The following is a 24,242-nucleotide window of genomic DNA, read 5'->3' as shown; positions in this document are numbered from 1 at the left end:
TTCCGAATGACTTAAAAATTGTCCAATTCGACTTAATTGCAGACATTTGAGGCTCACTCTAGTTAACAATTAAAGTCATTGCTTTGTATTTCACTTTTAATCTTAAACCCCTCTAGTCTAGCTCTGATATACTTAGGAAATTTTGAGGGGATTGATCACTGAGAATCCTTCTGCTTTGTTGCCATGCTTAACTCAAGATTTTTTTCTTTATTCAATCCTAGAAAGTACCACTTTCCATCTCTACGACTATGAGGTCTTTCTCTCCAGCGGAATAAATATAATGGCAATGCATTTTAAGAATGCATAGACACTAGGGTTTCTCTTCTCCGTCCTCCTCCTTGGTGACATAGAGTTCTTAGTACCAAACATTTGAGTGGAAAATCCCCTAAGGCTACCTTTTCTTATGCTAATAGATTTTTTTCCCTTCACTTGCCTCAATTTGCAAAATATTACTGTTAACCCCTTAAGTGTCTTTCTTCCCACAGCCTGTGAGAAGCATTCTCATTGTAGCTGGATCACCAACTTGCATAATGTTGTCTATTCTAGACTAGAACTATTATAGGGAGCAAGGGGGCATACGAGCCTTTGTGTAAATGGAGCATTTAAAGTACTCATTTTATATTCAGAGCATGAGTAGAAACAAAACAATTCTTCCTGAAAAATGTCAGTGTTTAAGGCATGGACTCTGTGATGCATTTTTCTTATTAAAAAGACAAAAGTGAACAATGCAGAGACTCATACTTCATTGTATGACACATTATATATGGGCATCAATATGAATTATATTCTGGTCTTTCTCTTTTTTAACTGCAGTGTTTTTAACTAATTTGAAAACATACATCAACTTTCAGCAAACAGACTCAACATTGATCTTTGTGAGTTTGTTGCTGGTGGCCCCAGGATTTCTGTTTTTTGTGGAGTATACAAATGAGCAACACATTCCATTGTTTCTAATGTGCTTATAATAATATAATTCAGAACTTCCACCAAGATGGACGCATAGGTGGAGATGCCGTGCTTTCTCACACAACCAAGTTTAGAGACAACAAAATATTAGCAACAGAAAACACAGCCAGAACACAGAAAATTGAACTTTTTGGAAGTCTGATAACAACAAATTCTTCAGCCTGACTGGTAAGAGAGGAGAAGCCAGCAGCTGGTGGAGCGGGGTTGCATAGGAAAACTCGGTCAGATGGACTCAAGGGTGCGGATCCCAGGTGTGGGGTTGCAATGGACGGACCCAGTGAGCGACCCAGTGAGTGACCGGGGGACCCAGTGAGGGTGCAGGGCGGTGGGTTGACTGTGGTTGCGCATTCGTGCACATATAGACCAGCGAGGGAGTGGGCGGTGAGACAGACGGAGCAGGCAGCAGAGGGGGCCGCTATTTCCCTGCTCCGCCCCTGCCCCCACATACAGTGTCACAACCTTGCTACCTGGACGGCCCTGCCCTCGTGAACACTTAAGGCGCCTCTCCTCATACTTAACGGGCATGAGCAGACCAAAAATGGCTCAAGAAGATCTCAAAGCCCCAGTGCCCATAACTCTAAGTGATGAAGAAATAGCCAAACTTTCAGATGCACAGTTCAAAACACTGGTGATCAGGATGCTCACAGAACATCCTGTGGATTTTAGCCACAAATTAGAGGAACATATGAAGGCTAAACTAATTGAAATGAAGGGAATTGCACAGGAAACCAATAGTGATGAAAAGGAAACTGGGACTCAAATCAAGGGAATGAACCAGAAGGAAGAAAAAAATGGCCAAACAGGAAAATATGAAGAAACAAGAATTCAAAAAAATGAGGAGAGACTTAGGAACCTCCAGGACATCTTTAAATGCTCCAACATCCAAATTATAGGGGTACCAGAAGGGGGAAAGGAACAGCCGCCAGTGGAAAACTTACTTGAACAAATAATAAAGGAGAACTTCCCCAATCTGGCAAAGGAAATAGACTTCCAGGAAATCCAGGAAACTCAGAGAGTCCCAGAGAAGTTGGACCCAAGAAGGAACACACCAAGGCACATCATCATTACATTAGCCAAGATTAAAATGAAGGAGAGAATCCTAGAAGCAGCAAGAGATAAGGGGACAGTCACCTACAAAAGAGTTCCCATGAGACTGTCAGTGGATTTCTCAAAAGAGACCTTACAGGCAAGAAGGGGTTAGAAAGAAGTATTCCAAGTCATGAAATCCAAAGACCTACAACCAAGATTAATCTATCTAGCAAAGCTTTCATTTAGAATGGAAGGACAGATAAAGTGCTTCTCAGATAAGATCAAATTCAAGGAGCTCATCATCACCAAGCCCTCATTATATAAAATGTTAAAGGGACTTATCTAAGAAAAAGAAGATCAAAAAGATGAACAGTGAAAGGACAGCAAACTCACAGTTATTAAGAACCACACCTAAAACAAAAGCAAACTAAGAGGACAGCTAGATCAGGAGCAGAACCATAGAAATGGAGATCACATGGAGGGTTAGCAACAGGGGAGTGGGAAATGGAGAAGGGGGGAGAAAGTACAGAAAATAAGTAGCATAGATGGTAGGTAGAAAATAGATAGGGGGAGGGCAAGAATAGTATGGGAAATATAGAATCTAAAGAACTTGAGACATGTGGTCATAAACTAAAGGGGGGATGGTGGGGGAGGGGGTATGCAGGGTGGAGGGGAATGAAGGGGGGGAATAGAACAACTGTAATGGCATAATCAATATATATATATATATATAATTCAAAAATCCATGAAAGCAGGAAACTAGAGAATATGCCGATATTAATGATCCTAGATCCCATTTATTGAGACTTATTACACTGGATACTATGCTAAGTGGTTTATACACAATCCATTTAACAGTCCTCTAAGGTATTATTATTTCTGTAGCAGACAGAATTCTATGATGACAACCTTCCCCCCTCAGTTCCTCCCACCCAGCCTGTGCCAAGATTTTCACCCCTTGGTATACACACTTTCTCCCAGGCATGGACCAATTACTAATCTAAGTACTGCTTGGAAGGAATTTTGTAGATACAATCAAGATCCTAAATCGGCCAACTTTAAGAAAGGGGAGATTATCCTCAGTGGACCTAATTAACCAGGTGAGCTCTTAAAAAGATCTTGGCTCTCACTGGCAAAGGGGATTTGGAGCATGAGAGGGATTTGTTTGACGTGAGGGAGATTTTCTGTTGCTGACTTTAAAGATAAAGAAGGCTGCCCAGTAAGGAATATGGGCAGCTTCTAGATGCTGAGAATGGCCCCTGGCTAACAGCCAGCAAAGAAATGCATCCTCAATCCTACAACCACAAGGAACTGAAATCTGCCACAACCACATGAACTTGGAAGAGACCCCTCGCCTCAGATGAGATCACAGCCGGAGCTGGAACTTTTATTTTAGCCTATGAGACCTGAGCAGAGAACCCAGCCATGCCTTCCCAGGACTGCCTACCTATAAAAATGGGAGCAAATAAATGGGTGTTGCTTTAAGCTGCCATATTTTCGATAATTTCCTGGGCCCGAAGGAAAAGTAATACAAGTCCCATTTTCTAGATAGGAAACCTGAGTCATAAACGCAGTAGGCAGACTAGCATGCAAAGAGAGAGAGAGGAAAATGAAGTGTTTCAATTGGCTACTTTCACTTATAAATCAGACTCCACTTTTCATTAAGGCCACAATCACAGATTTACCCTGAAAAGCATTATGATGCTAAGTTGCCTCATTTGTTCTGAGAGAAGGCGAATATCTGTTATTTCCTCCCTGTTCTACTCCAGCGATACTAATGTTTTCCTTATTCGCATATTATGAATTATTGTTATTTATAAATAATAGTGTTCCTGTGATTCAAGATACACTAGGATTTCCTTTTAAAGCAAAACCAGAACTCATTCTGTTGGGAATCATTAGGATTTGCGATGAGTAACCAATCATTCTATTACGAGCCCTTTATTCAGAGTTGGTTGATGATCCCCTACCAGAGCCTGAAATCTGAGCAGTTTCAACTATTCAAGCTACAGAAAAGCTTCCCAGGTCTGTATTTTTGCTCAGTGCACAGTTTCTGAAATATAATCAAGTGCCTGTTTTGCAACTGTTCTCACCCTTGGAGTTTCCTAATATATTGGCACTATTGTTAATTCAAAGGTTAAAAAGTGTGCTTCTCCCAAGTTAATTGTCCAGTTAGTTTCAAAATACAGAATTATTATACTAGGGGTGGTAGTTCAGGTATTGTGAACAGTAATAGTAGAACTAAGGGTCAGTAAAAAAAGTAAGTGGTAAATAGTTTTCAAACAACTACTGAATAACCCAGGAGTTGAATAGCTCTGAATCCAATGCTCACTTAAAAATTCATTTCTCCCCTCTGTAACCTGGTCTCTCGACAAAGACCCTGGGTGAGAAAAGAAGCGATCTTAGTCTCTGTCTTCTCTGTTTATTGATAATCGTCTCTGCCGTTTTAAGCGCCGGGAGGCGTGGAGCTGATATTGTCAGTACAAGGTCAAATAAAATAGATCTCAGACCTCAAGTTGCCTGAAGCCATTGGGAATGTGGCTGGGATTGTGCCATCTCATTGCTAACAATAGTTAGTAGTTATTAACTATTAACTATTGTTTAATAGTTGTTAAAAACTTTAACAACTCAAAAAAACTTTCCTGCAACTTCTTCCCCAACTGAAGGAATTCCCATGAATTCCTACAGCACTTGTTTCCAGTGTCATTTTCTTTGTGCCTAGCGACATAGCTGGGATGATGTAGCAAGGGCCCCTTTACATTTAACAAACTGTTAAGATTGCGTGATTACGTACGTTCAGTCCTGGGAAAAGAGTGGGGATCTCCAGGTTGTGAGTCTCATTTGCTGTGCATTCTGCACATTTTTGTCAACCCAGCTGAGGTGTTCTGGGAGTGTTGTATGGGAATAGTAGGGGAAAACTATGAACCTAAATGTTTAGTGATTTTAGAATTTCTCCTAGAGATCTTTAAAAGCCAGAATAAATGCCGGATTTAGAAAACAGATGTTCTGGAATTTTAGCCACCTGTGCTTAGGATATTCAATCACTCCCAAGTTTCAAAATTCTTTGAAAATACATTTAACGGAGCCTGGCTATGGAGTCAAACCACGGGTTTATTAGAACCCATGCTAATTTATACAGTCTTTTCTTAGCTTTGAATCTATCATCATCAAATAATATTTGTTGAAAATTTATGGTGTATACTTAATTGCTACCTGTAAGAAATATAATTTTTTAAAAAGGTGTTTCCATTTAGACATAGACTCAAGATGTTATGTTGAGCCCTGGCTGGTGTAGCTCAGTGGATTGAGCATGGGCCTGTGGACCAAAGGGTCATTGGTTCGATTCCCAGTCAAGGCATATGCCTGAGTTGTGGGCCAGGACCTTAGTAGGGGGTGCACAAGAGGCAACCACACATCAATAATTCTCTCCCTTTCTTTCTCTCTCCCTGCCCCTCTCTCTAAAAATAAATAAATAAAATCTTTAAAAAAGATGTTACGTTGAGCCCTACAAATATTACTAACCACCTGGTGTATTTTTAGCCTTCCTTAACTAGGGAATAAAAATCAGCCAGTTGGTTCTAAAGTACATTGAGTTCCTTTCCTTCTTTCTTTTTCATGTTTCTACAGCCTAACAAAAGGTACAAAAATTAATATTTATTTTTTTCTAATTCACCAACAACTATCCATAAAGTAACCCCAACAAGAGAGAGAAAGCCCTTTGCTTCATTGAGGAGCCGGTGGCCCGTTGGGACATGGGGGTGGCGGTGTCCCTCGCTACCCACAGAGGTGCTTCCCCGTGCAAACACATTGTTCTTTGTGGAGCTGCTTTGAACACAGTGAGGGCAGCACACAGCAGTGATATGTGCCTCCCTTGGTGTGGCAGGGTCTGTCAGGGAAGGGAAGCATCAGACATAATGTTTATTCACATACATTCAGAAACAAGTAAAACTTTATATGGAAAGTACTTCCTTCTATTTATTTGAGGAATCTCATAGAGCCAAATTTTGTAAAAAAAAAAAAAAAAGAACAATATAACATCTGTGGATAAGGAGGTTAATGGTGTTGATATGTTACTTTCAAGAGGAAGAAAGGTTATTTGTCCTCTTTAACCCATGTTTCTCCTCCCTCACATGTGGTCAGCATGTGGCGTTCATTCCCTTACTGAAGACTTCCCGCGGTATCAGAAAATGCACATACAGCACTTCAGGATGAAAGGTGCTAATGTAATTATTTTCACATTAAACCACAAACCGTTAGGCTGCAAATAACTCTAAGAAGTATTAAGTGAGAACTGAACACAAACCCATCTGGGGAGGAACAGCAGCAACCCAAACGTGTAATTTTAGAAAAGCTACTCTTTATTTTGCTTGTATAACTTGGTTGAAAATGGCAGCTTTATTATCTTTAAAATTTTTCTGTGTTGATTAGACTATCAATACAGACCAGGGGTGTGAGACTCAATATTGGTGACTGCGATTCATCCAAAGGAACCCAAAGATAAATGGGGAATTTGGGGGTAAAAGACACCCAGAAATCCCGAAATATGTGATTGGCAGTCTACATCCTCATCAACCCCACACTGGCAATATTTTTTTTCCCCAGGTGGATTTGAAAATTTTCTTGGAAACCATCGTGTGAAGGCGGAGCATTTAGAAGGATGCACAGGGTCAGGCTGGGATGGGGAAAGATGGTGCACTTTGGTAGGACTTCACTGTCTTCTCTGTTTTTTTTCCATAATACCGAAGATTGTATTTGATCATCCATTTTGAAACACTATGAAGTGTCCACTAAATAAAAATTCAAAAATAATTATTACTAAGCTACATCTTACTATATCAAATATGAGCATGATAGCTACTAGTAATTGATTTTAATATTATGAATGGAGCACACTGCGTGCAAAGAATGCAGAATGGGAAGCTGGGAGAAAATCGAGGGAACCACGGAGAAAGAATGCGTATTTCATGAGAGAAGGCAACTGGAACTGACCCCAGCCAGGCCCGTCATCAAAGAAAAACGATAACAAACATTCCGACTTCCTTTTTCGCCTCATACACGTGGTCCTCCCTCTAAGTCCTGAGGCTGAATTCCTGGCTCCACATTTACCAGCTATGTGGTCACAGGCAAGGAGCCTCACCTGCTTATACCTCAGTTTCCTCATCTGTAAACTGGGAATAATCAGAGTACCTTCCTCACATAGTAAAATACTCAGTCGGTGGCAGCTTTTTTAGTGTTTACTTTCTCTAAATAAATCACAGTGAGAAAATGCTGAAACAAGCGCCTGTGGGGCCGTTTATTCAACAGCCATCAGGAAAGTCAACGTCTCGTCAGCAGTCCGTTCAAATGTCCATAAAACTGCCACAAACGAGCCCTCTGAGTGTGACAATAATGGAACCTGTGCCCAATTATAAGTGAGACAGAAGTTTCAAAACTTTGAAGACTTTACTTTCATTATACTGTACGTATTATGTATAAATATATTTATAGGTTCCCATAGTTCTCCTTATTACCATCTGTAGATTTTTCAGGTTGTTATACTGTATGATGATATACTGGTTGTACTATATGTTGTGATTAATTGATTTAATATTTTCTTGGGCTCACATCTATGAAGAGTTAGTCATCAAGTCCGTTATAACATTGTTTTTGTGGGAAAAATCAAATGACTTAAATCATTTGGTCACAAGGTCACAAGAGGGCAGGAGCAGAAGCCAGCTGATACTGTCCAGGTTTGGACTGAAGAGAGGCCAGCAAAGAGGACACATGCCCAGCTAAGCAGCCATCAGAATGGTCCTCAGTTTAGCCTGGGGTTGAAACCGAAGGAATTGTTTTAATGGTCTCCACATATTCTTCCAGAAACAACACATAGATCTTGGCAGAGGCCAAGTCCATTTTAAAAAAGAATGTACTGCTCTTAAATTTGAGATAATAACAAAAGCAGTGATGTTTGTTGGCTTATGTCCACATACATCATTACGGCATTGTAACCCACATACGAGAGAGTAGGAAATACCTAAACACAAAAAGAGCCAGAAGAGAAACCTGATATTGTGATTTGTACTGACCTTTGCAATGTGGGGATATTTTTCACGAGTTGCTCAACCTGGAAGTTATTATCTTTTTACCAAAATCCAGACGATCTACGGAGCCCCTCCTAGTGCCCCAAATAGGAGAGGCCATCCCAGGTAGGAAGCAGCTGGTCCAGGCCTTCTACCATGTGTCTACTGGAGGAGCCTGAGCTGTCTGCACTGCCAGCCTCGTGCAGACCCGGAGCAGTCAATTAGGAAAAGCAGCTGCGCAGGCTATAAAACTCCACCAGGTAAAGGTTTGTGCTCAAAATCAAAGCTCCAGCAATTGCGGCGAGAGGTACCGAGATGTCCCTGAAGTTAGACTGAAACCAAATGACGTCTTCACTGGGACTATTAAGGGTACGGATGGCAGAGGGTATGACGGAGGTCTACCAATCACAGGGAACCAGAGAGGGAACAGGATGTGGACCGAGACATTTCATTAACTTACATCAGTGTAGGGAATTTACCAGTGCCTCTCTCCTATGTTACTTGTAGTTAGGAGTTTGTTTTTACGCATGGAGTGTGTGTATATGGATGTATCAGCTCAAACGTCAGTTTGTGCCAAGTCTGACGTGAAGTAGCTGCATGAGGCACTGGATTGACAAGGAGCCCTAGCCTGAGACTGAAACATGAATATTGCCATCTGCCCTGGGTGTGGAGGGGAAGCCATGTGTGGGGTACTGAGATGAGCAGCCCTGGTGACAAAGCCCAGGTCTTCACATCAGAAAATTATATTGGGTTCTTGGCTAATGTGTGCAGTCATTTTCAGTGAATCTTTTGCTCTCATTATAAACTTCTAAGTTCAAGAAAGCTTTTAATTGTTTTTTTAAAGGATTTTATTTATTTATTTATTTTTAGAGAGAGGTGAAGGGAGGGAGAGAAATATCGTTCAGTTGTCTCTTGTTCACCCCCTAATGGGAACCCAGGCATGTACCCTGACCGGGAATCAAACCAGCAACCCTTTAGTTTTGCAGGCTGGCATTCAATCCACTGAGCCACACCAGCCAGGGCCAAGAAACCCTTTAAGATATGGTTTGAGATTGTTAATGAAGACAAGTAACTACTATCAAAATGCCAGGGCCAGGGAGTGCACAGATGAGACGCAACATTCCATTCCAACTTTTGTCAACCCAGACCAGCTTCTGTGTGCACCATGAGCTGAGAGAGGAAAACTGTTGTCCAGCTCACACTCAGTCCCACAGGGGTTCAGAGGACAGGGCTGCCAAGCAGAGAAGTGACTTAAAGGCTTAAAGCCACCTGTGAAATAGGAGCGAAAGAAATGGGATAAATGGAAGATGAAGTTGTGGCTGACATCCTGCTGGCTTGAAAAACCCTCATTTTGAGCAGACAAATGTGTTCAGTTAAAGACGAAGAAGGAAGAGAAGCTATACACACTCAAGATGGTCAGACAGATTGAGGGCTGTCTACCCAACCAGGGCATCCGCCACAGAGAAGCCACAAGGCAACGGAAGTCCTGGACTCCCTTCAGACCAGCTGCCGCCTTGCTCTGGGGCTGTTTTCTCCCTGCTGGTGGCCAGTTTTGATATTTCATCAAATGTCTGATCTTCATCTATAGGGCCTAAGTGGAACCGGACACAGCTGATGACACTAGGCATTCATTCTGTTTCACTGTCTCTAAGCAACACTAACCACAACCGCAGTACTGGTAATTGACATAACCACAGTGTTAAGAGCTGAAATTTGGATGTCAACCATCATGCTTAGTGCCTCCCGAGTGTTCTCATATTTAATCCTCACAACATAGTGATAATGGTAAACACATAGGGTGCTTGGTATGAACCAGGCACTGCTCCCAGCACTTAGCAAACATGAACTTGGTTAATGTTTATAACAGCTCGATAAGTTAAATACCAAGATTTGTCATGAAGAAACTGAAGCCCAGAGGTTAAGGAACTTGCCTAAGGCCACTAACAGCTAGTAGGTGGCTGAAGCAGAAAGGAAATTTGGAGATTTTCGGAAGTGGGCCCTCCAAACTCTGCCTTGTGGCAAAGGAGTGTAGGGAGACAAAGAGAGGTGAATTCCCCAGTCCAGGGTCACAGAGCCAGACCTGCCTCCGAACCAGGATGTGAACCGAAGTCTGTCCGATTTCAGAGACTGAGCACCCAATCACTTTGCTGTACTGTTGTACAGGTTGGGCCAGAAAAAGGCTTTTCCTGTGGTTAACCTTTAGTGTATGAGGCTGTACTCTATTGCCTTAAGATTCAAGGAAATTCAGTTATTACATATTTGATATGTATTCCATTTTCAGGTAATGCAAAGGCCTGCCTGGGAAAAAGCCTGAATTCTCAGATCTTACTCCTAAAATCACCTCTGTGTCCCCCTTTACAGAGGCGACCGCACGGGCTCACCCTGCATCCGCATCACCAAGGTTTCTAAGGACCCTCTGGATTACCTCATTTGGAGGCACTACCCACACGGTGGATTTTAGAGATCTAAGACTTGTTCGTCAGCTCTGTGGATGCTGCCACCCAGCATCCAGCACAGCCTGCTTTTACACCACCCACTCCCAGAACGGCGCTGGGAGGGGGCGGTGTGTCTGAAAGTCGCAGCATAAATGTGAATCTGAACGCCTCCCCCACGCCAAACACCAATGCTTTTGAATTGCCCACAGGCTCGTTTTCTTCACACCTCTCCTCTCACCGATTAAGGGTGCTAAACGGGCAGGGTGGTGGCACGTACATTTCTCCGCACATTTACTTTTCTGCAAAACTCAAATGCCATTATTTCTCCACGACAGACCAAGAACATGATGTTTCCTATGGAAACAAACTCAGGAAGAATCCAAAGCAGACAACAGTACGCTATGAAGAACATCAATTTAAGAGCAATACCTTGATGTGAAAGCCACTCTTCAGCCTTGTTTTGTTGATAAAGTCATACTCCGGTATTCCCCAGCCAATTTCACCAACATATTCATGTTTATATTTTGCTGGTAAGCTTATGTGTGAGGCAGGCCTCCATAAATAGCTGAGATCTCCAGTTCTCTCCAGAGTCAAACGCTTCTCTCCTATGTACGAGGTATGCTGTTGAACTTGAGGTAGGTGATCCTTTCTGTAATCGGGGCCTTCAAGAAACAGAAAAATATCTTTTTAAAAAGGGGCTGGAGGCAATGTTTTTTTCCTTTTCTTTCTTCTGTTTTAAAAAAAAATCTCCACACTTTATTTGAAGATGCTTTTGTTATTTAATTAATTTATTTGCACTCATCTTTATCTGAGGATATGTTTGATTTTAGAGCGAGGGGGAGAGAAAGAGAAACATCCAGTGAGAGAAAGATTGATTGGTTGCCGCCATACATGCCCTGTCTGGGGGTGGAACCCATAGCCCAGGTAAGGGCCCTGACCTAGGATTGAACATGCAACCTTTTGATGTATGGGACAACCCTTCAACCACTGAGTCATGTTGCCAGAGCAAAGATGCTTTTGTTTAATTTAAATGGTAGAAATAATAATAGCTAATAAGTAATAGCATTTAGTGCGTTTAGGTGCTATTGTAGGCCACGTATATATGTTAATTCTATTAATTCTTGTAATAACCAAATGAGATAGGTAATATATTTTCCCCAGTTTGTAGGTGGCGAAATGAGGCACAGAAAGATTTGTCACTTGTCCAGAGTTACAGCTAAGAAGCTCTTCATTCCCTGACAGGCTGTCCCACAAACTGAGCCTTTAATTGCCCCACCGAACTGCTTTGTTTATAATCAGCTTAATACAGACATATTTTATGCATTAAAAATCCTCACTCATGTTACACGTGTAGGATGTAGGCCTTCAGACATGGGGTGTTTTATGTACACAGATAAAATATGAAAAAAGAAACAGAAAACATCCCAAATATATCAGAAGCAACTAGAAAATGGAGAAGACCGTCCTGTGATAAGGACAATTTATAGTAGGTGACGATCAAAGCAAGGGTGTTTAGTTGACCTTTTACATGTAAGACATTGAACAAGAAGTAATCAGTGAATTGTGAAGTGGGTGAAATAAGCACAACTAAGAGAAGGTCTGGGTAAAGGTCACTGAAGTAAACTTGGTGTTGAAAGTTAATGATGTGAAACTATGAAAGGGAGCAAAGACCTTTGGGAAGAATGGTACTGACAAAAAATAGACAATGAGATGCTATAGACCGCAGGAAGAACATCACTCCCACGATCAGAGCTGACCAAAGACCTCGGAGTCAGGAGCTCCTGCAGTCCCGTGGTCCATCCTTGGGGCCTCACCTGGCCCTGTGGATCAGGGAGCTCCGTCCTGGTAGAGTGCACAGTCTGCCCAGGTGCCCCAATGGCACGGTCAATGCAGCAACCAGTCTGTGCTTGGAAAAGTAACCTATGATTCCAAGGAAGTTGCAAACATGAGAAACCACCTTTCATACACATGATTTTGGCAGATGTTTTCACAGCTTCCTAATCTTCGTTGCTGTCCATGATGCAGTGAGTATTCACTGTGGCTAATTTACCTTGATGAATACCCTGTGGCTTCAACTTTATTTGCTTCAGATCTTCACTCGAGTATAATTACTTTGGTAAAGCACTGAATGGCCAGAGCATGAAAATCTGTTTTCTCTCTCCCAGTATGACAGGTGCTGAGGTCTCATCTACAAAACTCTGGTCTTCAGGAAATTTCTGCAACCTCCTCTAAACAAGATGAAATACAGAAAAGCTGTGTTCATCTTGCTGGAATTTGGGTCTGTTTAGGCCAGTGTTTTTCCAAATGTTTCACCAAATGCTGTCCCCATGAGTGCACCTAAAAATATATGAGTGTGGGGGGTGGTGGCTGGGGGTGCTACATAGTCAAATGTATTTGGGAACACTGTTTGCTACATTTGTCTTTTAGATATTCCTAGAATATGAAAGCATATTAAATGTCTTGGGAAATCACATGGTAAATAAATCTGTTTACATTTATGTAATCTAGAGCTTTTCAAACATGTAAACATTCCACGTTTTTCTCCATTGGGTCCTAGGGTCACGTGTATGAATCTTGCAGACACCGACAGACGTGGGGAAACATTGATCCCATGTATAACATTTGTTACTGTTAAAATGTTGTCGTCAACACATTCTACTACAAGTGTTAGGGCAGATGTGCATCTGTAGTCAGTTCTTTAGTCAGTCCACTCTGTGGACAGCAAGAATTTTTTAAGAGAGCCATTCCTTGGCAGCCGAGTTAAAAGCACTGAATGTTGGTGTAGTGAACACCGCAAGTGCTCTGCAAACTAAAAGTGTGTGTCAGGGGTGGCAGCTTGGGGGTCTCCAATCAAAGCTCTCCAAGGCTTTAGTCAAATCGCTGGACTTTCCTACACCACCATCTCTGCACCTGTGCTTTAGAAAGAGCGTGATGCAATGAGCACAACATAGGAGATCGCTGGGAAGACCCAGCGGTGGCTACACAGCCGACTCAGGCACCTCCCTGTGCAGCAGCGGCAGCTGGAGGCCTAGGCCAAGGTGGGCCCCACATTCACAGCGGACCTATCACCAGCCCAGTGCCACCAACCAAAATTCTCACGTGTCTCTACCCAACCAGCAACACGCCGAAATGTGGTTTGCCTAATGAGACAGTTCCACAGGTGTTTGGCTTTAAACAGGCCATTTTTCCCCTCTCAAATCTCATCCCCGGAGCCTGGAATCTGCGCTGGATCTGGTTCCCTGTTTAAACGTAACACTTCCAGGTCATGTTGAATCTACGTTCTCTTTATTTTTCCTTTAAGTGTCTCTATTCAATTACTGTTGTTACAACACTTCTGTGTTTCTATTCTTTTGTTTTTGTTTTTCCCATCCTATGGCAACTATGCTTGGATCTTCCATCCTCTTCCTGAAAACTCTAGCCCTCATTCGGACGACAGTGAAGTCAGCAGCTCCTGGGTTAATAAAACCCTCGCTTGCTCATCTTCTTCGGAGTTCTCTTTCATGTCCACAAGCCAACTCTGGTGGGATCATTTGCAGCTGTCATGCTTGAATAGAACTGCCCAGCATTGCTCAATGAGCCCTAACTCCTCTCCCACCAGGATAGCTGGGAAGGAGACGTGCTGCCGTCAAAATTGGTGCCAGGCTTCCCGGCTCCACCTTCTTCCATCTCCCTGCCCTGGGAAAACTGCAATTTCAAGGACGGTAGGAGGATCCTACTTCCCTCTCCACTGTGTGCGTGCCCAACGTTACTTGCTCATGTGTGTCTGGAATTCTGAAGTTACAGTTAAGGATGTGGTTTTGAAGGTAAATTTCTGTGGGTTCAAATGCTGGCTTTGCCTTGTGTTGGCTTTGTGATCAAGGAAAAAATTATCCAGCCTCTGAATGTTAGGTTCCTCCTCTGCAAAATGAGAAAAGTGATTCCTGCCTTGCAGCTTTGTGGGAAGGAAAGGAGAAAATCAATTTTATTTCAAGAAGTGCTTAGCAGAGAAGCTGGCACATGATATGCGGCTAATATTAGTAGTATCTGTTCCCCTTTCTTGTTGGTTTTTTGTTGTAATTTGATGCTTCGTCTTACCTATTGTATTTTAAAATATATATTTTGGGAGATTTTGCTAATGAAGGATTTATTTATTATTGTGAGCTTTCCTATCTTTTCCTATGAGCTCCTCTAGATCAGAGGTTGGCAAACGTTTTCTGTAAAGGACCAAAGTGTAAACAGATTTGATTTTGCCGCCATATAGTCTCTGTCCCAACTACTCAGCTTTGCCGCTCCAGGGCCAAAGGGGTCAGTGACCACACGGTAAACACATAAGCATGGCTGTGTTGCAATGAAAGTTAATTTAATTTCATGTCATTTTCACTGAAATTGTAATTTTATGTAATTTCCTGTATTTCACAAAGCATCATTCTTCTCTTGCTTCCCCAGTCCGACCATTTTTGTTCTTTATTTACAAGCCGCCCCCCACTCCAAAGAGGTGGCAGGACCAGTTTGATCCAGGAGCCAGAGTTTGCCAACCTCTGCTCTAGATAGTGGGAAGATGGTGGGCACAGATGCCACAGATGCTGGGATGAGCACGGACAGGCAAATCTGGGAGGTTTTCCAGCAGACTTCATCTGTTGCCAGCACTCGAAAAGGAGCCAGCTATGGCATGTGTCCATAGACAAAGAGAACTCATCTCCGAGGCAAATGTCTCTTTCTGTCCTTTTTTCTGCACTTGCATTGTTTTATTTCACTCACTCATTCATTCATTCATTCATTCATATGTTCCTTCGCTAATTTAGTTCTTTATTTATTTAACAAATATTTTGTGAACTATATATGTCAGGCACTGTTCTGAGTGCTGGGGATATAGCAGTGAACAAAGCAGAGGCCTTACCTTCATGGAGCCCGGGTTTTAGTTAACAGACAGGCAACTAAGTGAACCAATCACCATTACGTTTCATCTGCACTATCATGTGACCTCCTAACTAGTCTTGGCTCTAGTTTTTCTCTTTTCCAATCCATCCTCCACAAAGCTGTGGAGAATGATCTAAAACTCAGATAAAATAAAACACCTCCTCTTCTAAAAATACTTGAAGTGCTTCCTCCAGTGCCTAGACATTTTTTCATCCAGATTTCTTAGGGTTGCTGACTGGTGGCTTCAGCGTCCGACCCTCGCCTACTTACTGATTCTTAACTCCCTTTACTTTTTCTTGTTATCAAAACTCATCTTTCAAGGCTGACTGCCTTTTCTGGAAAGCACCCCTAAATCCCCCAAGTCAAACTTAGACATTTAGCATGCTGCCTTCACAGTAGGGTTTTTTTTCATTTCATCTCTTTTTTTTTTGTATTATGTGTATTGAATTTTCTCTATTTGTAAGCTCCTAGAGGGTGAAGGCTATATCTTATTTATCTCTGTAAACTTAAAACAATTTTTAATTGAAAAATATGACATATGACATTGTATAAATGTAAGGCATACAACATGTTGAATTGATACATTTTTATATTGTAATTTGATTGCTATTGTAGTTATTATTAAAACTCTTATTATGTCACACACAGGATGGGGCAAAAGTACATTTACAGTTGCTTATATAGAATATAATAGAATAATTAATAAATAATACAAAAATAATCTTTGTGTTTCACATACTCACAATTGTAAACCTGCTTTTGCCCTACACTGTAATTATTATTTCTTTTTAGTAGCTGGGTTAATCAATATATAATGTTTTAAGTTTGATGATTATAAGACAGTACTGTTGTATTTATTCACTATACTGTGCATTAGCTCTCCAGGACTGACTCACTGCTGGTTTGTAGCCTTAAACAACATCTCTCCTACCCACCAGTCCCAAGTCTCTGGTTACTGCCATTTGATCTCTTTTTACAAGTCTGGCTTTTTTAGATTCTGCATGTGTGCTGTCATACATTATCTGTGTTTCTCATTCTGACTTATCTCACTTAGCACAATGTTGCAAATGGCAGGATGTTCTTTCTCATGACTGAATAATATTGCATCACACACACACAATCTTTGTAAACTCTTCATTGCCAGCATGGTGTTTTGAATATACTAGGTCCCCATGAAATAAGTGCTGAATGCTCAAGTGAACTGTATTTGTATAAATGAATTAAAGAATTCTATCATAAGACTGGAAGTATATGAAGTACTGAAAGAAAAACAATCACTTCTTTAAATATCTAAAGAGCCATCCAACTTCTAGAACTGCCTTAAATCCTCCTATTCTGGACTTTATGATACTTAAGAATAAGGTCAGAGGAAGAACTGCTCTTCACAACATTTATTTTTAATAGTTCATGGCAGAGAGAAGGATGAACGCTCATAACAAATAATCTTACACGATTCTATAGAGCAGTGCCTCATGCGGCCAGTGCTCCACTTCAGGGACCAAAGCAAAACACACCAAGGAAATAGTTCAAAAGGAATCAAGTAGAACATGAAAATGAGTGTTTCAATCACTGTATTTGAAAGTCTGTTGACACCATGGACATAAGCCGGCCATTGCAGCTGCTGTGTGCCGAACAGCCAAGCTCGATGGAGGATCAAGGCCAGCAAAGGTCTGAAGGTGCTGGTGGGAATGTGAAGCTGTGAAGTGGACTCTGATGGACACATGATGTTGGTGAATAATGACTGCTCCTACTAATGTCATAGGATTTCCCGGTTTCACCAGTCACCACAGAGTGGACTCATGGACTGGAACATTTTTAAATGCTACATTTTAATTCAGTTGATATAATTATTTAAGGGGTCTGACCATTGAACAAACTGATTCAGTTTGTCAAATCTCTGAAAGAGTCAAATAAACATCAGACAGAGACATCTGTGCTACATGCATTGTTTACTTTCAAACGATATACCACCTGTGCACAATCTGAAACATTAGGGGCAGCTTCAAAAAACTCAAAACTGCCCCCAATAAACTCATGGGATAGTTGTGTCAATAAGATATTTTATATGAGGACTTCCGCCAAGTTGGAGGTGTAGGTGGAAACACTGTGCCTTCTCCCACAACCAAGTTTAAAAACAACAAAGTTTTAGCAGCAAAAACGCAGCTAAACCACTGAAAATTGAACTACACAGAAGTCTGACAACAACGAACCCTTCGGCCAAACTGGTAGGAGGGGCAGAGCCAGCAGCAGAGCAGGGTCGGGCAGGAAAGATCCACCAGACTTACCCGGGCTCATGACCCAGACCCGCAGGCAGCCTTGGGCGAATCCCACGAGTGGAGTAGCAGCAGGTGGACCCACTGAGAACACAAGGCAGCAGACCCACTGAGGGCTGACGGTGGTCACACATTCGCGTGCAGATAAACCGGTGAAGGAGCTAGTGGTGGTGAGACGGACCGCACAGGCCCCAGTGGCAGGAAGGGGCAGAGAGAACCGCCATTGTCCCTCTCTGACCCCGCCCCCACATACAGCGTCACAACCCAGCGACCTGCGTGGCCCCGCCCTGGTGAACACCTAACGCGCCTCTCCTGATTCGTAACAGGCACGAATGGAGCAAAACATTATGACTCAAGAAGAACTCAAAGCCCCAGAGCCGATAACTCAAAGCAACCAAGAAATAGCCAAACTTTCAGATGCACTGTTCAAAATACTGGTGATCAGGATGCTCACAGAATTGGTTGATTTTAGTCACAAATTAGAGGAACATATGGAAGCTAAACTAATTGAAATGAAGGGAAATGCACAGGAAACCAAGAGTAATGGAAAGGAAACTGGGACTCAAATCAAGGGAGCAGACCACAAGGAAGAAAAAAAATGACCAAACAGAAAAGGATGAAGAAACAGTAATTCAAAAAAATGAGGAGAGGCTTAGGAACCTTCAGGACATCTTTAAACATTCCAACATCTGAATTATAGGGGTACCAGGAGGGGGAAAGGAACAGCCACCAGTGGAAAACTTACTTGAATAAATAATAAAGGAGAACTTCCTCAATCTGGCAAAGGAAATAGACTTCCAGGAAATCCAGGAAACTCAGAGAGTCCCAGAGAAGTTGGACCCAAGGAGGAACACACCAAGCCACATCATCATTATATTAGCCAAGATTAAAATGAAGGAGAGAATCCTAGAAGCAGCAAGAGACAAGGGGACAGTCACCTACAAAGGAGTTCCCATCAGACTGTCAGCTGATTTCTCAAAAGAGACCTTACAGGCAAGAAGGGGCTGGAAAGAAGTATTCCAAGTCATGAAATCCAAAGACCTACAACCAAGATTACTCTATCCAGCAAAGCTTTCATTTAGAATGGAAGGGCAGATAAAGTGCTTCTCAGATAAGATCAAATTCAAGGAGTTCATCATCACCAAGCCCTCATTATATGAAATGTTAAAGGGACTTACCTAAGAAAAAGAAGATAAAAAAGATGAATAGTGAAAGGACACCAGACTCACAGTTATTAAGACCCACACCTAAAACAAAAGCAAACTAAGAGTACAGCTAGATCAGGAGCAGAACCATAGAAATGAAGATCACATGGAGGGTTAGCAACAGGGGAGTGGGAGAAAGAGAAGGGGGGAGAAGGTACAGAAAATAAGTAGCATAGACGGTAGGTAGAAAATGGATAGGGGGAGGGCAAGAATAGTATGGGAAATATAGAATCTAAAGAACTTGAGACACATGGTCATAAACTAAAGGGGGGGAATGGTGGGGGAGGGGTGTGCAGGGTGGAGGGGAATGAAGGGGGGAATAGAACAACTGTAATGGCATAATCAATAAAATATATTTTTAAAAAATAAAAATAAAATAAATAAGCTGACAAAAAAGATATTTTATATGATAATTATGCCTAGAAAATAAATTGGAATTTTGAGTTATAAAGAATTAGAGAATTCACTTGATACTTAAAAATAGATCAACCAATAATTCTACTGACATCGATGCTACTCTGCTCTGTCCCCAGCACTGCGTCAGTGTGAACGAAGAGTAATATGACATGGCCTCTCTCGTTCCGGTTTCTCACATGCTATGGACTGAATCTTTTTGTCCTGCCCCCAGATTCACATGCTAATCCCAAAGGCCCAATGTGATGGTGTTTGGAAGTGCGGACTTTGGGAGGTGATTAGGCCATGAGGGTAGAACTAACACGAATGGGTTTAAGGTTCTTTTTAAAGAGACTCAGAAAGCCCCCCTGACACTTCTGCTCTGTGATTTTATAGCGAAAAAATGGCCGTCTCTGGACCAGGAGGCAGGCCCCCACCAGACACATAATCTGCCCCTAGCTAGGTGCCTTGACTTGGGACTTTCCAGCCTCCAGACCTATGAGGAATAAATTTCCGTTGTGTACAAGTCCCCAAGCTATGGTGTTTCATTACAGCAGCCCCAAGTGGACTAAGACACTATACTAGCTAAAGAAGACCACATCCATCTCCTCTAGGAAACAGTGTCTGCTCTCAGGACAGACATTACTCTTCATTGGAATTTTAAAGTACAGTTTGATATATGTTTCATGTGCGCACATAGGTTTCCCAGCTGTTTCCTGAGTGTGTGCCTTGTTGCTCTGCTTGTTGAGCAACCTCATATGAGTGCCCTTTAGAGATTTTAACTGTCTTCTATTTGCTTTGTAATTTCCATAGCATTCTGGAGCAATGCAATTCCGTAAGCAAACATTGCTCATATTTGTTAAAAGAACAACTACTTTATCATTGAAGTTGCTGATATAATCCCAAAACATAAAATTCTGTATTTTTTTTCCTAGTGAGTAGAGAAAAAAAAGGCAGGATTGAAAGTTTTATAAACATCCAGGACTTTTAAAAGCAGCACTGACAGACTCAACTTGACACAACATTGAATCTGCAACCATCCACATGCTCGTCTTACCTGAAGGGGCAATCTAAGTACATAGTAGTAAATGGGTTTCAGTGTTTGGGGGAAGTTGGAATTTTCATAGCATACATGAAAAGTATAAATAAAAAAGTGCACAAACTAATCAATTTTATTCTAAGAAACTCTTTACCATTCAGGGAGATAGGCTCTCGACAGTCCCATGAAAGGGATATTAGTAAGATCTACGCATGCAGGACTCATAAAAACCCATTGGAGTACTGCAAGCAATAAGACATCCATCCCCAAATGGATTAGGTAATAAGGAAAATTATGTCACATAATAAGATCTGAGGCAGGATGCATTCGGGGTTAATTCACTAGGTCAACAATGTCTTCAGAAGCTCAGGTTTTGCCTTGCCTGGGCAGGGCATTCTCAGTGTGCCAGCCTGCCACCTGGGCGAGCTCCCCTTGAGGTATCAGGAGGCTGTCATAGTATCAGGAATCACAGGCAAATGCTGAGATGCCCGAGAGGGGGTGTGAGTGCTTCATCAGTGGAAAAGCTTTTCCTAGAAAACCCCAGGTGAATTCCTCTCTCCTTTTGTTGGCCGAGACTGAGTCATTCATCTTTCCCTAACACTAAGCACTGGCACGAGGATTGGGTTTCAGTGACTGGCTTGGATGAATCAGGCTTTAATCCTGAGTCATATGAGGCCAGGGTAGACACCCAAACAAAATGCAAGCTTTCTAGAAAGGAAGAAGGGTGTACTGGCCGCTGAGCTCTCTGCTTCAGAACATACAGGGCATCCTTTCTCCCAGAAAAATGAGAAATCTCAATCGCTCTCACATCTACACACAATGCAACTTTTTATTGCTTTATAACCTACTTTTAAAACGACATGAAATTATTTAAAATCCCTACTTCACTTGCCTGGGTTCTTGATCACATGCTAAATTATCGTTTGTTTGGTATTCATGCTCTCCTCCTTGAGGATGTGGCTTTATACTGACGCAGCACAGAGGAATGGAGACAACGGAGGCTCCCTCAGAACAGGCGAGGGAGAGACCAGCTGTTGGAGTGTCTCTCTCTTCAAACCTAATTATTTTTATGTTTTTATTCATTTCACCTTTAGAGGGGAAGGGAAGGAGCGAGGGAGAGAAATATCAATGTATGATTGCCTGTCATATGTCCCCCACTGGGAACTGGCCTGCAACCCAGGCATGTGCCCTGACTGGGAATTGAACTTCGATCCCTTAGTTCGCAGGCCCGTGCTCAATCCACTGAGCTACATCAGCCAGGGCTCTCTTCAAACCTTTTGATCAGAGCAGAGGTTGGCAAAGTTTTCTGGGAAGAGCCAAAGAGTATGTGTGTTGGGCTTGTGGGCCACACTCTGTCACAACTCCAACCCTGCCCTCCCATTGCAAAGCAGCCATCGACCATATGTGAGCTATTGTGTGCTTATGCTGCAATAAAACTTTATCTATAAACACTGGAATTGGAATCTGATATAATTCCACGTTTCCGCAGACACTCTTTTAATTTTGTAAACCGAAGTTAGAGACCATTTTTAGCTGCATGAAAGCTGGCACTGAGGCAGATTTTGCCCACAGGCTGTAGTTTACTGAACCCTGATGTAGAGTGTGTCTCCTATTGGCCTTTTACCTTCCATGTGCTCTCTGAGTGTTTTAGATAGAGAGCTTCCCTATTTGACAGAGTCAAATGGTTGACTACCTTGCTGCAAAAACAAGTATTTCATCTATGCCTGCGAGAGTTCATTTTCATTTGTACACTTGGTCTCAGCCGAGAGCCAAGCTTTATTCTACCTTGCTGGTGTTCGATTGACCCCCACCTCATTTCTGAGTCTGTGACCATTGATTTTCTTCTTATTAGAGCTGTGTTAAGTGGCCAGTGAGGAGCTGCAAGCACAGTTAGCCTGCCCGTGCAAATAAAAAATAGAAAAGTTATACAGACAGATCAGAAATGATAACGGTAGGTAAGGATTACACTGGTTTTACCTACACTGGGAAGAGCCGAGAGGGAAGGCATTGCTCCATCAATGCTCTGAGTAACGAGAGTAATGAGAGAGGAATGTGACTGACCCCGGACAAGGTAGAAATAGCTACCCGAGCTATGGTGTTATGGGTTGTAAAATGCACTATTGACATAATACCTGCTTTGCTTCAAAAAGAGAAAAGAAATGTACCATTTTAAATGCAGGCATTGATGACAGCAAGGCACATCACACTTACAGACCAGTGAAAAGGTCATTAATTAAAATAACACTTTTTAGCCTACATGAAATATGGTGATTTCCTTCTCTTGTTCCTGGATAAACAAACAGTACATCAGGTTAGGATTGTCTATTTCTAAATGACAGGAAGTGACTTCAGTTTAGACCAGGGCCATTTACACTAGGAAATGGTATTTCTCAGCCTTGTAAATGATGTAATAAACGAGTATAAATGGCTAAAAGGATGCTGTAAGAAAAACATGTGAACTGCTATTTGGATTATTGAGAAATATTTCATTGTAACCAGCAAGGAAGCAGCAATCAATAGGTACTCTTTCATTTCTGTAGCTTTCATTATACTTTACCCTTCTCTATTTATACAGCCAGGGGAGTGGTTGGGCTCCCACAGGTAAGTGGATTGAAGTAAAATGACTCCTTATTTATTCCAACAATGGACTTCACCACACAGCAGCATTTGGCTTTTAAAATAGATTTGTGGACAGGTGAACTATTAGACTCAAAAAGCCACATGAGAGCAGAGATTAACAAATTATAAATTAATTTAAATTTCTTAGGAGTACGTATGTGAATATTCTTACTTTTAGGGACTCATTTTTCTCTAAATGAGCAAATATTTTCTTCTAGAATCAACTAGGTGTCATAAAAGGAGTGTGTAGATGGGAAGAATGGTAACTGGGATTCAGGTCTTGACCTTGCTGCCACTGGCTGAAACTTGGCAAGTCATTTTATCTTTGTTGGTTAACCTCAACTCCTTCTTGAAGTGTAACTGACATACAATAAACTGCATGTATTTAAAGCATACAGTTCATCTGAACAAAATTGCCAGGTAAATAAAAGATACCCAGTTTAATTAGAATTTTGTATAAATAAGAAATAATTTTTAGTATAAGTATGTTTTGAATATTGTATGGTACACAGTTACACTAAAAATATTATTTTTAAAAGAAGATTTTATTTAATTTTAGACAGAGTGGAAAGGAGGGAGAAAGAGAGGGAGAGAAACATCAGTGTGTGGTTCCCTGTTATGCGCCCCTCCCCAGGGACCTGGCCTGCAACCCAGGCATGGGAATTGACTGGGAATTGAACTAGAAACTCTTTGGTTTGCAGTCTGGTGCTCAATCCACTGAGCTACACTAGCCAGGGCAAAAATATTCTTTATATGAAATTCAAATTTGATTGGATATCCCATATTTTTACTTGCTAAATCTGGCACTCATATCTATGGATTATTGTCACAATCTAGGTAAAGAACATATCCATCAATGCCCCTTTGTAAATGCTCTCTTTTCTCCCTACTGGCCCTTTTGCATATCCAGGAAACTTTTTGTTACAATTTGATTAATTTGCATTTTCTAGAATTTTATATAAATGACATTATACAGTGCAGTGTGCTGTCCCTGGTATCCGGCTTCTTACACTAAGCATACTTATTTGAAATCAGCTTTATTATTACATGTATCAGGGACTTCTGCCAAGATGGAGGCATAGGTGGAAGCACTGGCCTTCTCACACAACCAAGTTTATAAACAACAAAGTTTTAGCAACAAAAACACAGCCAAAACTCAGAAAATTGAACTACACGGAAGTCTGACAACGACGAACCCTTCAGCCAAACTGGTAAGAGGGGCAGAGCCAGCAGCAGAGCGGGGTCGGGCAGGAAAGATCCACCAGACCTACCGGGGCGCGTGACCCAGATGCGCAGGCAGCCGTGGGCGGATCCCAGGTACGGAGTAG

At 41.8% G+C, this 24,242-nt stretch overlaps 1 protein-coding gene across 1 annotated transcript in view; it reads right to left on the bottom strand.

The window, feature by feature from the left end:
* Positions 1 to 24,242, bottom strand: part of CUNH4orf45 (chromosome unknown C4orf45 homolog) — an 89,520-nt gene that overhangs the window by 42,021 nt on the left and 23,257 nt on the right. Inside the window, exon 2 of the mRNA XM_053658736.1 lies at positions 10,919 to 11,151. Within this exon, the coding sequence (XP_053514711.1) occupies positions 10,919 to 11,151 (233 nt within the window). The remainder of the gene's footprint in view (positions 1 to 10,918; positions 11,152 to 24,242) is intronic.

Source organism: Artibeus jamaicensis, unplaced genomic scaffold (genome assembly GCF_021234435.1).
Source record: "Artibeus jamaicensis isolate MK-2021 breed Jamaican fruit bat unplaced genomic scaffold, CSHL_Jam_final scaffold_537, whole genome shotgun sequence".
Taxonomy (NCBI): Eukaryota; Metazoa; Chordata; class Mammalia; order Chiroptera; family Phyllostomidae; genus Artibeus; species Artibeus jamaicensis.
This window is presented reverse-complemented; position numbering and strand designations above follow the sequence as displayed.